The sequence below is a fragment of the Sebastes umbrosus genome, chromosome 12 (genome assembly GCF_015220745.1).
Source record: "Sebastes umbrosus isolate fSebUmb1 chromosome 12, fSebUmb1.pri, whole genome shotgun sequence".
NCBI classification, from domain to species: Eukaryota; Metazoa; Chordata; class Actinopteri; order Perciformes; family Sebastidae; genus Sebastes; species Sebastes umbrosus.
The window spans coordinates 27201054-27216199 of NC_051280.1; the positions used below are offsets into that span (position 1 = coordinate 27201054).

The window sequence follows — 15146 nt, forward strand, 5'->3', positions numbered from 1 at the left end:
CTGCCTGCCTTCACTCAGAGAGCGCGCACGTTCTCAGCTCGCTCCACCTCTAGACGTGAACGCGTGCTCACTCCACACTGCAGAAGAGTTAGTTTAGCTCTGAGAATATCTAGTGAATGTACAGTTGACGTTTTTGCAGAAATAACTGCTGCAGCTCCTCCAGACCAACAGAGGTTTCCCGTGTCTTGTGAAGTGACGGAGCTCCTCAGCTAGCAACGTTACCGTCTCGTTACCGACCGGGTGCCGGTGTCTCCTCTGCTCTCTCCGGCTGCGGGCGGAGAGAGCAGGGAGACACGCTGCAGAGCCCCGCTGCATCAGCCTGCACTGAGGCAGTAAAAGCCAACACTAGGATCAGATCTAAATCATGTTCATGGAGAGACCTTCGTCTGGTCAGCTAACATTACTGCCAAGCAGCTGAAATATAGAGTGATATTGTGCTTTTAGCTGACGTGTGTCGCCTCACTGTTTTGAGCGATGCTCGTTCAGGTATATTTAGAGCGAGCAAGCGCGAGCCCGACGCTGACTTTCGTTGATTTCACGGCCACAGGTGTCGCTGTTAAGAAGCATTTCTGAAAGTTACAAATAGTCCCTTTAATAATGGAGAGAATTTAATTATTATTAGTATTATTATTATGAATTATTATTATTATTTTTGTTAAATTTTAAATTTATTTATTGTATTTTGATTTGTTTCTGCACAATCTCCTGCTCCACACTCCAGTCCAGCAGGTGGCGGTAGTGCACCTATAAGCTGGTTTGCCAACCGCCAATAAACACCAAAGAAGAAGAAGAAGAACTAACTGCACACATTTCCGGTGTGTACCAAAGATTAGTGCGACGCTCATTCCTCATCTCTGCTCTTCAAACATGACAACAATAAGGTGATTTATTTATTTAAAAAGATGGCTACTCGTAACCATATATGTTAAGAGCAGTTAATTGTGACGCTAGGACTAAATTCAGGCTCCAAACGGTAGCGTTGCTTAGATATAATAAGCTACATGTTACCCAGACTGTGGAGAGCAGCTCTGGAGCTGATTAACTGACAGAGGGAATAGCTTCTGAAAACAAAAGATGTCGTGGTTCAATCATGTCAGTCAGCAGCAGCAGCAGCAGCAGCCGACTGACAGACACCCAGACATGCTGTGTAGCACCCACAACTCCTCCAGGCTCACAGGTCCGACAGAGGGGTCTCCAACCATGGTGGCAACAACACCACAGCACATCTGGACCACTGGCTGCTCCACTCCCAGCCAGGAGGACTTTCCATCAGCTCCAGTAGTAGTCAGCCCTCCCAGCCTGGAGAACCTGTCCTGTGCTTCTCCTGGTGCAGGTAGCAGGGTGATGATGAGAGAGCCGGAGCCCATCTCCTATGTGAGCCTCCAGGAGCAGAGGTGCGTCCTGAGCTGGTTCCAGGGCTGGAACAACTCTCAGAGGGAACGGTTCCTGCAGGACCTGCTGGGGAAAGCTGTGCCTGGGAAAGTGTGCACCCTCCTAGATTCACTCAGTACTCTTCAGGTATACTGTCACTGCACTGTCACTTCTTATCCAGAGGCAAGGCAGCTTTATTTGTAGAGCACATTTTAGCAAGAGGGCAATTCAAAGTGCTTTACATAAACATTCAAGTGCAAAAGAACATTAAGACATAATTAAAACAGTTATATAAACATTAAATATTAGAAAATAAAAACAAGCTAAAAATAAAAGCTAGGATCAAAGCTAAAATACAGTATAACACACAAGAGTAAAAGTTATATTGCAGTATAAGATCATTATTTGATTTAATAAAAGGCAGCAGCAAACAGGAAAGTTTGGTGTTATTAGTAACTGGTGTTATTATTACTTCAGATACACTATATTTTAACTCCTGTTTCTATTGTTATGTTGTGAAAATTTACTTTTCTATCTTAGTTTACTTGTTTTACTAAATTTATCATACTTTTATTGTTATTCTATTGTATAGTACATTTCAGCAACAGGGCAATTCAAAGTGCTTTACATAAACATTCAAGTGCAAAAGAACATTAAGACATAATTAAAACAATAATAAAAAAATAAAAACATTAAACATTAGAAAATAAAAACAAGCTAAAAATAAAAGCTTGGATAGAAGCTAAAATAGAGTATAACACACAAGAGTAAAAGCTCTAGTGCAGTATAAGATCATTATTTGATTTAATAAAAGGCAGCAGCAAACAGGAAAGTTTTAAGCTTTGATTTAAAAGAACTCAGAGTTGGAGTTGGTCCTGCAGGTTTCTGGGAGCTTGTTCCAAATATTTGGTGCATAAAAACTGAATGCTGCTTCTGCATGTTTAGTTCTGACTCTGGGGACACTAAGCAGACCTGATCCAGATGACCTGAGAGGTCTGGATGGTTCATAACATAGCAGAAGTTCAGAAATGTATTTTGGCCCTAAACCATTTAGTGCTTTGTAAACCAGCAGGAGTATTTTGAGAGTATTCCAGAGTCATGTTATGTCATTTCTAACAGCTGCTTTCTCTCTTTTTTGCTCACCTTACAAGGTTAAAGACGGACTACCAAACATCTATGAGTGCCAGCTGCGCCTGTGGAGCCAGTGGTTTGAGTCTTGGGGTGAAGAGGAGAGGAATCATTTCCTGCACATACTGGAAGAGAGGGATCCAGTTTTTGTTGCCCACTTTTACAGGAGCGTAGCCAGTACAGCAGGAAGAGACTAACTAATGTTTGCATCGTGATGGAAAAGCGACAAAATGTGTTAAAGAGGTGACATGTGTTGGGAAATGTTGGTAACACTTCATTTTTACAGGTCTGCAAATTTCATGGTAATTAGGTGATGATTAGCAAGTAAAGTATTTGAAATTTCTTTTGAATTACTGCCAAATTACCCCAATATTTACCTCAAAATTTATCAGAAATTACTTGACTGTTTGGCTGTCTTGACTTGGGGTTTGACTCTGGACTTTTATTATTATTATTTTATATCTATTATAAATATTATTTAATAATGATATTCATCTATTTCCCAATAAGCAGTAATAAATAGCTGGTCATTTATTTAATACATTTCCAGGAAAATATTACAAAGTTAATTGATATGCTTTATTTCCATGTCTGCTGTCATAATTAGCAAATAACTTCTATGAAATTTCTTTAAAAAACTCCCTGAAGGATGACATTAGCTACCAGGTAACATTTGTGTAGACAATAAGTCATATGATGGTGATATTTGTGCCTGATCAGAAGTGTCTTCTATTAGTTTTCCACTTCCAATGAAGAGCAGCCGCTTCTCAAGCCTAAAGTCCGTATTTTAACGATTATATGCTATTTTAGAATATAATTATTAAATAATGTTTATAATGACGGAATTTTCAATATTTTTTAAGGTAAATATTGGGGTAATTTGGCAGTAATTCCAAAGAAATTTCAAATAGGTTAATTGCTACTTATCACCTAATTACCATGAAATTTGTGGACCTGTTAAATGAAGTGTTACCGAAATGTGTATTAGATCTGAGATAGTTCTCCTCAGAGAAATGTTTGTGTTACTGATGGGATTTATTGTTGAAAGTAAAACCATTTCATTGAGAACAGGAGTGTTCATTCAATATAAACTGTTTTTATTCAGTTTCCTACACTGGGTTCTCCAGGGCTACATCACACACTATACCACTTTTTTTTTTTTATCAAGTTCAGAACTTTTTGCTTAAAACTTTCATCATGGGTGAAGTTCTGCCATCTAGTGACCCAGTGGTGTGAACTTGGAAATAAACAGATGTTTAACATCTGGCTGTAACATAATTAAACTTACAGGCTTAATTTTTCTGTATTGGGCCTAGCGATTGGAACACCTGGAATGACGAGGACATGAGGACAAATTCTTTTTCAAACATAGAAAAATAAACAAAATGCATCATTGTATGTTGGTTGTTGATTTATTGTCTGAAACATTCATCAGAAGTATGTGTAAGAACTCATCTGCAGTCACAGGGATTATTTTATTACCTACTGAGATGAATGATACATGGCTAAGATTTGACCCACAGAACAAAACATAACCTGTTCCCTATTTTATCCACTCAACCGATCCAGGAGAGAGTAACACTATTGGTGTGCGACCTCCATCATCCTCGACACAAAAATCGATAAATGGATAGATTTTGTCTGTAAACGTTTGACCTACAAATGTGTACATATGAGATCTGGTGCCAGCGTCGTAAAATGAGATCTGTCCCTTTTTGTAGTCCAGCAGAATTCCCAGTGTAACAGGTTGGATCTGAACTGGAATAATAACTTGTCTCCTATCAAAAGCTCTGTACTGACCCTGTTTGCTCAGGACCACGGTCCAGTAACCATTGGTTGGACTGAATCTTATCGCTCCCTTTCTTTGAGCAGATTCACTGGCCATCCCGAGGTGGTAACAAGACTTCCCAGCTACAGACACCTCCCAGTAACGTCTGCCAGTTGAGAAGCCAGTCTTGCCAAGGACGGCGAGGACCCCGTCGAACCGGCCTGGATGGTCGGGGACATCTTGTATTTCCTCCCTAGTGGACACCTCGGTGTTATCTGCAGACAGAGCTATTCTTGGGTGTGCTGTGTTTGGATCCAAGGTCATTTTACCTGTAAACAGAGAAATGTAGTTAATCGTGTTTATCTTTACATCACATTTTTTAAAGAAAATTGACATTAAAACATTTAAAGCGGTACTTCAGTGGTTTTTGTAAGTCACTTCCGTAAAGTTCAGAAGTTCACATGTCAAATTAAAAAAGGAGAATGGTCAAAAGTGAAACAGTACAGAGGCCGAGATATCCTGACTTTTGGGCCTTAGCATGGGATAACCTCACAAACACTGGATTGGACTACATTTCCCATGATGCAACTAGCCGGCATCATTCATTCCTTGTCTTACAAACCTTTACTTTCCCGGACTTGGCAAAGGTCGTCCAGAGCCACAGAAGACATTAGCAACTGTTTTCACAGGCTGAGTAGTACTGCACCAGGTCTGACGAGTGAACTGATTTCATTTATCAAATTCACGGAGTGCCCCTTTAAAGTAATCTATACAGTTAGATTTATATATAGTATCTAACAAGCCTGTTGTGTAAAGTGTGTGTGTAGAGTTGTATATTTTTATCATGACATTTATGCAGTTTGAGCATTTCTCAAGTAGGATTTAAACCGGCAGTAGGCAGTATATGTTTGGCATCATTGGGCAAAATATCAATATTAACCTTTCAGCATATTGTAATTCAAGTGTTCTGAGAGAAAACTAGACTTCTGCACCTCATCATGGCTCTGTTTTCAGGCTTTAAAAAATCTAGCCTGTGATGAGAGACTTTAGCCAATCACAGTTCATTTCAGAGAGAGAGCGTTTCTATTGGCTGTTCATTCAACAGAGGCAGCTGTCAAATCACTCGCAAACGGTCAAACTAGGCAGCGCTGATCAAATATGAATCAATATTCTGTTACTGTAATGCCTATTTCTCTCCTCAAATGTTTTCAGAAACATCTTGTAGTGTACTGTTTAGCTGTAAAATGAGAACGTTTGCCCCAGCTGGTGGGCGGTGCTTGGTATTTCCTCAACTGATCTCAACATGGCTGCAGGGTCACAAACGTTCGCATTTTACAGCTAAACAGTACACTACAAGATGTTTTTGGAAACATTTGATCAGTGCTGCCTAGTTTGACCGTTTGATCGGAGCTCGCGAGTAATTGACAGCTGCTCAGAGACGGCAAGGCTCCAGCTCGACTCTGATTGGTTGTTTTCCTCCGGTCTGTGAAAGGTTGCGCCATACTTGCTCCAGTTCTACCCACTGCAGCTTTAAATGTTAAACAGAAATATAAAAACAAAAAATATGCAGGCTGAAAAATTCCAAGAAATTAAATGAACTCTTGTGTGTGACTCACTGGCAAAGACCGTCGTATCCTCCACATCAGTCAGTTTGTTTTGAAGATCTGAGGAGAAAGGAAAGAACAGCATGTTTTTTTGGGGTATGGGGGTGTGGGTAATATCACAGTGTATTCTCTGCACCTTGCTGAACAGAACTAATAGTTACCTTCTACATCACCCTCAAGTTTGTTCTTCTCATTCAGCAGGTCTAGCATTGAGACAGAAAAGACAGCAAGATTTATACATTTAATTAAGAATCACAGGAGCAGCCACGACTTTTCCTCTATTACATTGTGTGAATCTACTTATTGCCAGGGGGGTTGAACATACTGTCAATGTCTGCCTGCAGCCTGTTATTCTCCCTGGTCTGTTCTTCGAACTCCTGCTGCAGCAGGTTGAGCGTGGCATCCTTCTCATGCAGATGTCTCTCTAAGTCTGTATGATGAAATGTATAGTTCAAAAACTACATCAAATGACACACTCAAGGATGCAGGATCCAACCATTAAAGTGGTTGCTTTAAGCTATTACCCTTCCTCTAATATATACTGACTGAATGTACTGATTTTGTCTATGGAACTTACTGTCGTATTCATGCTGCAATGTGTTGTTCTCCCTGCGCTGTTCTTCTAAGTCCTGCTGCAGCTGGTTGAGCGTGGCATCCTGCTCATGCAGCTGCTGCTGCAGGCGATCCTGGTCCTTCTGGCTCTGTTGCAGCTGTCTCTCTAAGTCTGTGTGATGAAATGTATATTTCAAAAACTACATCAAATGACACACTTGATCTCAAGGATGCAGGATTCAACTATGAAACTGGTTGCTTTAAGCTATTACCCTTCCTCTAATATGTACTGACTGAATGTACTGATTTTGTCTATGGAACTTACTGTCGTATTCATGCTGCAATGTGTTGTTCTCCCTGCGCTGTTCTTCTAAGTCCTGCTGCAGCTGGTTGAGCGTGGCATCCTGCTCATGCAGCTGCTGCTGCAGGCGATCCCGGTCCTTCTGGCTCTGTTGCAGCTGTCTCTCTAAGTCTGTGTGATGAAATGTATATTTCAAAAACTACATCAAATGACACACTTGATCTCAAGGATGCAGGATTCAACTATGAAACTGGTTGCTTTAAGCTATTACCCTTCCTCTAATATATACTGACTGAATGTACTGATTTCGTCTATAGAACTTACTGTTGTTTTCTTGCTGCGTTGTGTTGTTATCCCTGCTCTTTTCTTCTAACTCCTGCTGCAGCCGGTCGAGCGTGGCATCCTTATCATGCAGCTGCTGCTGCAGGCGATCCGTGTCCTCCTGGCTCTGTTGCAGTTGTCTTTGTAAATCTGTTTGATGAAATATTCAGTTCAAAAACGACATCAAATGACTCACAGGATCTCAAGGACGGCTACATGTATGGAGCGAAAACAAGGTCATATTGAGGATCTCACCGTCACACTCGGTGTTGACATCGGTGCAGCACATTTTTAGTTCCTTGACCTCTTGCTTTAAGTCTGACAGAGGATAAGGGGGTTGAAACATTGACATGTATCAAACACCAAGTGTGAAGAACAAGTTTTAAAAGAATAGCTCGACATTCGTTTTCTTGCAGAGCGATGGAGAATAGATCAAATCCCGTCTCATGTCTGTACGATAAACATGAAGCTACAGCCAGAAGCCGGTTAGCTTAGCTTAGCAGGAAGAATAGAAACGAGGAAACAGCTAGCCCGGCTCTGTCCAAAGGTAACAAAATCCATCTATCAGCACCTCTAAAGCTCACTAATTAACACGTTTGAAAACCGAAGTGTGTACACCACAAGTTGAGGTTTCATAGGGGGCTAAGTGTCGGACTATTTCTGGCCCGGGCACAGTCCTTTCCTGGAGTCTTGTCGTTGCTGTGATGTTTCCAGGCAACCAGCGGAGACTTCAGGAAGTGTCTGCCTCCGACCACAAAATAGTCTGGGACATAACCCCCTCCTTAAAAATATAACACACTTTTGTTACTTTAATATAACACACTTTTTACGTTCTGCCTACACATGAGGGGAAAACAATTCATCGCTTTCCATTGACTTTGTGTTGCGTGAAGATGCCTCTAATTCTGTCTGCTGGTAAATAACAGAAAATGCCTAAAAGCTGCTGTGTGGTGTGATACACGACCAACAGGGTAAATAACCCAGAACTAAGTTTTTATAAGCCACCGAACCAAAAAACTGAACCTTTATGAAGACAAAAGTGAGGCATAAGCAAGAATTAGCACAGTTTTAGGCTAACTATATTTCTGTAATTTAAGCTAAAGCATTTTGACAGTAAGTTATGCAACTTGTGTGATAGTTGAGTGTGGATAAATCAGAAAGCTAGGCAGTGTTTGCAACTGCCTTATCTAACTACAGTAGCTTGCTAACACGTAGCTATAATTAGCCTGCTAACAGGTAACGTCATCATCTTAATCACCCATCATCATTTTAGTTATCAGCTGCACCCCTGGTAGAAATAGGGTGCTAAAATAATCCTTTGACATGCTGAAATCAAACATTTTTTTGACTAGCTAAAGGCATTTTGTTAGCGTTTCAGCTGCTGGTTGCATATTGTGGTGCCGACTGTTTTCTCCTCCGGTGGGCGTGGTTTTCAGACTATGACACGTTGCTCTCTGTCTCTGTTGCGTACAACCATGAGTGGTATCAATCTTCTCATCTAACTCTCTGAAGAAAACAAATAAGCATATTTCCTAAAATGTCAAACTGTCCCTTTAAGACATTGCAATGTACAGTACATACCTTTATTTGTGTTTTCCAGTCTTTTGTTCTCTCTTTGTTGTGTTTGTAGTTGTTGTTCCAACTCTGAGAGAGAAGACAAAAAAATGCATGAAAAATTAAATAGATTTGTTTCAACACTGTTCCAGATAAAGGAGGAAGGTTGTAGATGATGACAGATGATTTCATCGCTACATGTTAGTCTTTCGTTAGGAACATTTATACGATCTTTTCTAGCATGCACAGTAAGAAATAATGTGTTGGATGACAGCAGAGACAATAGTAGGAAAGTAACAGATTGACCAACCATCGATATTTTTTTCAGCAGCTTTGGATGCCTTTTTCTGAGCCTTTTTCAGTTGTGTTCTCAGATCAGCAATCTCCATTACTAGCAGAGACACATTCACAGCTGTTATTTTGTGCTTAAAGGAAACAAACAACACACCACAACACGAAACATTAGCAAATAAGAAATGTCCTCACCCGAGTTAAAATTCTTTGCATCTGCGTCCTTGAGTCGATGTTCACTGTCTTGCAGTTGCGTCTTTGTCAAATCCAGTCTCTTTTGCAGCTCTGAAAAAGGATTTAGAGGTCCATGAAATATAAAATCATGACAGCAAAATCTGTGTGTGTGTTACATTGTGGCACATTACAAACATTTACCTTCGACGTTCTCAGCGTTTGTTTCTTTCAGGTCTGATATCTCCTCTTCCAGTGGTTTGATTTTCTTGTGAAGTCCCATTATCTGAGCCGCTACAAAAAAAAACAAAAGGACAAAACGATTTACTTTTAGTATTCTGATGCCAAACAGATAATTCTGTTTTTTTCTGACCAAAACTGAACACTTACACAAATCAGAAATCCTTGTATCACTTGAGTCCAGCACCATTGTCTTTTCTTTTATCTGATTTCTGATGTCCTCCAGTTCATTCTCCAGATCTTCAAGAAAGACAGAATGCACGTTTTATTTCCTCAAAATGTATGAAGACGTATTCAGAATAATTATTTGACATAATTTGGTGTTGGAGAAGATTCACTATACTACAAGAGGGTGTGCTCAGAAATTTTATGGAGACCTTTTTCAATCTATATAGAAAAAATGGATGCCACTGACATTGAAGTTTTAAACTGCTGACCCCATATTACATAAAATTCATAGCTTATACTTATTTATTTTTTGTTTATTTTATTTTATTTTTAATTAATTCATTTTAATTTTGGTTCTTTCCTCCTTTTTATTTATTTATTTATTTATTGTGTGTGTGTGTGTGTGTCTCATCTACGTTTCTATCGCATTGAATTCATTTATATATATATAAATATAATTGTTTATGATATTACCTTTGCTTATTTAATGGTGCAGTAATATTGTTATAGGGATGGGGCTTCATTGGAGCAGAAACATGGGGGGGGGTTTATAATATGATTATGTAATTATTTCTGTGATTTATTGAATTTTGCACAGAATACCAATAAAAGAACTTTGAGCAAGAATAATTATTTGACAAGTATCTGCTGCTTCCTACCTTTAATTTTCTCCATAGCTGCTTGCGTCTGACTCTTTTCTTGCTTCTCCAATCTTGCTATTTCATCTTGTTGAGCCAAGATTTTAAACACTTAAACAGAAGAAACATGGGATTAGATGAACTCAGTGGAAACGACAGCACGATCAACAACGATGGAATAAATGAATTTATTACTCACTCAGTTTAGTATTTTCATTGTTTTCATCTTGAATTCCGTCAACCAAATAATTCAAATGGTCTTGGAGTGCTGCACACAAAGAGTAGAACGACATTAGTTCACGTGAGCACGCTTTTGTTTTCACTGTTCATTCAAAACATTTGGAGGTTATGAAATGTTATTGCTTGAGACTTGAGATGTGTTGCTGTCACTCACCTTTAATCTTATTGTAATCTGTGTCATTTGCTGCCACATTCACCAACTTCTCAATCTCTGTTTGTAATGTAATGATCTGTAGAACTGGAAAAAGAGTTGATAATCATATTCTGGCATGTATAACCTCCCATCTTGATTACACATATGATTCAATGACTCTTTCAGTGGGTTGTTAATCATGTTATACTCACGTCTTTGTGGTTGAGCACTTCTTTCTTTCAGCTCTTCTGTTTTTTTGGCCAGCTCATTATTTTTCTCATCTATCATTTTTTGAAGTTCTGCAGAACAAAAACAAAACATTTTTGGATGGAAACTAAATATCTCAGAAACGGTATATACTTCATATCAAGCAAGGATGGAAACACACACACACACACACACACACACACACACACACACACACACAGACACACACACACTGACCTTTTATCTTGGTTTCAGATTCAGTGTTTTGTAGTTGTCTCTTTAGCTCCTCCAGTTGCAAGGTTAATGTGGAAACCTGAAGAGCTGAAAGAACCACATTTAAAAGCAGTTAAACTAAAGAACGGTATTCAAAATGTCTAAAGTTTTTCCCTTATCCTTCAAACTTCATATGAAGATCACGACACAATTATTGTGTTTATTTTCTCAATTAATCAAATTCATTGTTTGCTAACCCAGCTCCACCAACTCACCAAGCGAAGTTACAGAATCGGATTTTGACTGCAGTTCCTTCATTTTGGCATCCAGGTTGTTCTGCAGATCTACACACACATTTGGACACATTTGTAACAACTGTTGATCCCAGAGACACAAATAGATAAAACATTTGAATGCCATAAAAATGGGTTGTGAACAATACATTTCTAAGATAAAAGTTTTTTTATGCTAATCCAATAGTTGTGGTTTTGATAGGCAACATCTGCCAGGGTTTCCCCCTTTCTCCCTTTTTATTATTCGCTTCACCTTTCGAGCCACTTGTGCAGGCTATTTGGCTATCACACGATCATGACCTAATCACTTCGTAATATTTGATATCCCTTTATGCAGATGATACTGTTATATATAGCAAAAACAACTCAGAATTGTTACCCAGATGTTGCGCTGCAGGGACAGGTCAAAGAAGCACTATTGCCCTTGAATGAATGAATGTTAATTGTTCCCAGTTATCAGGGGGTAAATGGTCCCCAATATTGATAAACTAACACTTTGAAACTACAAAAGCATGATAAGAAAATGGTGCAAATGACTCGAAACACTTCCTTCAGTCCCTATTGTCAATCATTCAGATGACTATTAATACCAAGGACAACTGTACCCACCTATTTATGTAAGTTCAATGATTCCCCTTCCTCCACCTGTAAGCAATCTATGGCTCTTCAGTTTTTATTGGACAGTAAAAAGCAACCCATCAATGTTAACTCAACTTTCCTGAGTAACAAGTATTCTGGAGTGGTTGATTTGCAAGATTTTGAGTGATATTCTCTGTGCTTTTCCCTACATCCTTTAAAGGAGACCTATTATGCTTTTGTGCTTTTTCCCTTTCCTTTGGTGGGTTAAGTCATTTTTTGTGCTTGTAAAAGATCCCGCCTTTTTCTTCCGTAACGTGGTGATGTCACCAAGTTACACATTTGCATATCGGCTAGTTTGGCACGCCCTCAAACAAAGCTAGTTAGAAACGGAGCTGGAGCGGATTCCAAAGAGTTTGGTTCAGTTGATGTTGTTCTAGTGGAAACTAGTAGAAACTCAAGACACAAGTATGAACCTGAAAATAAGCATAATAGTTCTTCTTTGACTGGAATCGGCTCTAAAGCTGAATGGCACTAAATCCAAACATTTGCTAAAATTGACAGAAAAAGATGTGACGACTCCTATTTCTAACAATTACTAAAAACAACAAAATTAAACCCATTAATTTCCCACAGTGGAGTCAAAAGGGTGTGACATTATTGGTCAGCAGGGACAGTAAATAACAAGTCAACAACACTCACCTTTAAGATTGTTCTCGAAACTGGAACACTGTCCCTCAGTCTGGTTCAGTTTATTCTGCAGAGCTAGTACATAAAAAAAACACATTCATATTCAACTTTATCTTCTTTGTTTCTTCTTGCAGAAACGTACACATTCTAGTGGTGAACTTACCCTTGATCTCAGCTTGATCACTAGAGTGCTCCTCCACTGTTGCCTTCAGTTGTTCTCTCAGCTCTAGAAAAAGTACGGTATGCTTCAGCTGAGCTGCTAATACATGAACTCAATAATGTCAAAGGGAAACAAGACACTCACTAGTGATTACAGCAGACGTTGTGTTGCCCTCATCGTGCTTTTCTTTTTCTAGGTTTCTGAGTTGGTTGTGCAGATCAGTGGTTGCCAGAACTTGAAAACACAGAAAGAAGATATGATACGGGGAAACATTCACAATATTTCTTCAATACTTACTTACTTCTACTTACTCAATCTGGCGTTTGTCTGATTCTTCTCATTCAGCTCGTTGACATATTTCTGCAGCTCTTCCTTCTTGGTAGCAAGATCATTTGCGAGCTCTGAGACAAACATATTTATTATTTCATGCAGAAGATCAGGAACCATAATAACAATATTACAGACAACCTTACCAGCTGGTCATGATTTGCTTGCTTGGGGATTTGTAAAGAATCATTAGAGATACTTACGGGTTGCCTGAGAGGCTCGTAACATCTGGAGGTCTGACAACTGGCTCTGCAGCTGCTCCACCTGACTCTGCAGCGTTATGATCTTCAGCACTGAAGCACACCACAACAGAGAGGGCAAAAATGTTAGTTTAGTTCAAAAGATACTGTAAAAGGATCCCTAATATGTATTGTGCAGGAGAATAACAGAGATTCCCTAAGAAAGATTTCTGCTCACAGTTATTTCAAACTCACTCATTTTTGTGTTGTCGTCGCCTTTGTCGTCTATTTCACTGATAAGGCCATCCACCCTGTTTTGCAAATCTAGGACAAAGTAAATAGTCGATTACATTTTGTCATTTTTGATTTAATTTCACTAATCAGTTCACTTTTAATTATTTAAAATAGACAGTCACCAGTGGTCTCATTGTCAGCTTTTTTCTGAAGGTCCCATATCTCGTTCTGCAGCTCGATGATTGTTAAAACTGAAACAAACAAACATGCAGTGAGTTTCACCGGGTTTATTGCCTCAGAAATCTGTTTTACTAGTCCCTCAACTAATATTCAAGACATCAGTGGATTTGGGGTGTTAAGAAAAGAGCAAAAGGCTAAATGGCACAAATGTATCTAAAATGTACTCACACTGAGTTTAGCTATTCTGGGTACATTCCCATGTTTCTCACAATCAAAGTAAAACATTCAACACAATTATATATATATATTCCCTATATATACATATATATATAGTATATCATGTGTGTCAAAGTGGATCAAATCAACGTGCTCACTTATTTTGGAGTTGGGAATCAGTCTCTCTATGTCCGCAGTCTTGGAGTTCAGTTCGTCTTGCTTCTCCTCCAGCTTCCTCTGCAGCTCTGTGAGAAGACAAAGAGATAACAGTGATAACATCATCATCTAAATGTCATTTACTCTTCAAAAATAATTGTTTAAAAACTAACTAATTAACTTTTTAATCATGTAATGAGATCATTTTAAATATTTCTTTCCCCAAAGCAGAACATTTTGCTCTAAGAAGCGTATAAATCAAAGCAACATCTGACTGCTAGTGGAGTGACCTGTGCCGTGTTAATTCAAGATAGTGTCACTGTCAACGTACTATATCTTTATATTAAAATAAGAATTTGAAGGAAAACAAACTTCCTGTTGTAAAACACATGTGCAGTGTGAAACGTTCACTGTGACTCACCTAAGATCCTGTCAGGATCCTGTGTGGTGGAGATCAGATCCTTCAGAGTCTTCACATCATCATGCAGGTTTATCACGTTCAGAACTGACTCAGATAAACAGAGCAGACATCACTACACAGCTTATACTTCAGAAACAAACTGAGCAGGAGACAGCTCTCATGTCAAATGGAGAGGTGTCAGCTATATGTGAACACAGCACTGTACTGAGGATATAATGGCGATGCTGCAGTGTAACGCTACTCACCGAGTGCTGCTTTGGAGTCTCCGGTTCTGTTCAGTTCTGCAATCTTCTGTTCAAATTCAGTCTTTACCTCTGATAGAAACACAAATATTAAACTAAATCAGATCTAACACTAAAACACGACTCGTCAGAGCTGAAGCCATATTTACAACTTACCCTCATATCGTTCCTCAAGACCAGAGCATTTTTCACTCTTTAATTGGAGTTTCTTCTGCAGCTCTGTTGTGTCAAAATAGGAAAGCAGGTCAACAAAGTGTCTCCCTTCAGAGCAGCATCCTATTAAGAAGAAATCAACCCACCTTTGACCTCAGCCTGAGCAGTAGCATGTTCCCTCTCTTTGGCTTGAAACAGAGTGTCAAGGACTGATTGAAAATGTACAGTAAAGTCAGTCAATGCTTTTTTCCCCACAGTAACCAAAATACTCTGCCAAGACTTCACAACTTACACTCGACCTCAGCTGGATCACGAGAGTGCTCCACCATCTTGGCCTTCAGTTGTTCCCACAGCTCTAGAAAAGTCCGTTGTGCGTTACGTTATCAAACAACAACGTTTTATGAAGTGAATTCAGTGAT

At 39.2% G+C, this 15146-nt stretch overlaps 2 protein-coding genes across 2 annotated transcripts in view; one reads left to right on the forward strand and one right to left on the reverse strand.

The window, feature by feature from the left end:
- Positions 1-764: 764 nt before the first annotated feature.
- On the forward strand, positions 765-2905 carry c12h14orf119 (chromosome 12 C14orf119 homolog). Its single transcript, XM_037786351.1, has 2 exons — positions 765-1518; positions 2523-2905. The coding sequence occupies exons 1-2, from the start codon at positions 1075-1077 to the stop codon at positions 2694-2696; spliced, it is 618 nt and encodes a 205-aa protein (XP_037642279.1). The 5' UTR covers positions 765-1074; the 3' UTR covers positions 2697-2905.
- A 709-nt stretch (positions 2906-3614) lies between these two features.
- The window catches only part of LOC119497892 (golgin subfamily A member 4-like), a 43329-nt gene continuing 31797 nt past the window's right edge, over positions 3615-15146 (reverse strand). Inside the window, exons 64-95 of the mRNA XM_037786315.1 lie at positions 15020-15082; positions 14874-14936; positions 14731-14793; positions 14578-14646; positions 14333-14416; positions 13914-14000; positions 13542-13610; positions 13381-13449; positions 13150-13239; positions 12931-13020; positions 12764-12853; positions 12623-12685; positions 12472-12534; positions 11176-11244; positions 10925-11008; positions 10693-10779; positions 10502-10585; positions 10307-10375; positions 10129-10218; positions 9452-9541; positions 9266-9355; positions 9086-9175; positions 8910-8990; positions 8627-8689; positions 7301-7363; positions 7049-7195; positions 6749-6895; positions 6449-6595; positions 6197-6301; positions 6033-6074; positions 5884-5931; positions 3615-4596 (exon numbers count right to left, since the gene is read on the reverse strand). Of these exons, the coding sequence (XP_037642243.1) occupies positions 4043-4596; positions 5884-5931; positions 6033-6074; positions 6197-6301; positions 6449-6595; positions 6749-6895; positions 7049-7195; positions 7301-7363; positions 8627-8689; positions 8910-8990; positions 9086-9175; positions 9266-9355; positions 9452-9541; positions 10129-10218; positions 10307-10375; positions 10502-10585; positions 10693-10779; positions 10925-11008; positions 11176-11244; positions 12472-12534; positions 12623-12685; positions 12764-12853; positions 12931-13020; positions 13150-13239; positions 13381-13449; positions 13542-13610; positions 13914-14000; positions 14333-14416; positions 14578-14646; positions 14731-14793; positions 14874-14936; positions 15020-15082 (3113 nt within the window). The 3' untranslated portion in view covers positions 3615-4042. The remainder of the gene's footprint in view (positions 4597-5883; positions 5932-6032; positions 6075-6196; positions 6302-6448; positions 6596-6748; positions 6896-7048; positions 7196-7300; positions 7364-8626; positions 8690-8909; positions 8991-9085; positions 9176-9265; positions 9356-9451; positions 9542-10128; positions 10219-10306; positions 10376-10501; positions 10586-10692; positions 10780-10924; positions 11009-11175; positions 11245-12471; positions 12535-12622; positions 12686-12763; positions 12854-12930; positions 13021-13149; positions 13240-13380; positions 13450-13541; positions 13611-13913; positions 14001-14332; positions 14417-14577; positions 14647-14730; positions 14794-14873; positions 14937-15019; positions 15083-15146) is intronic.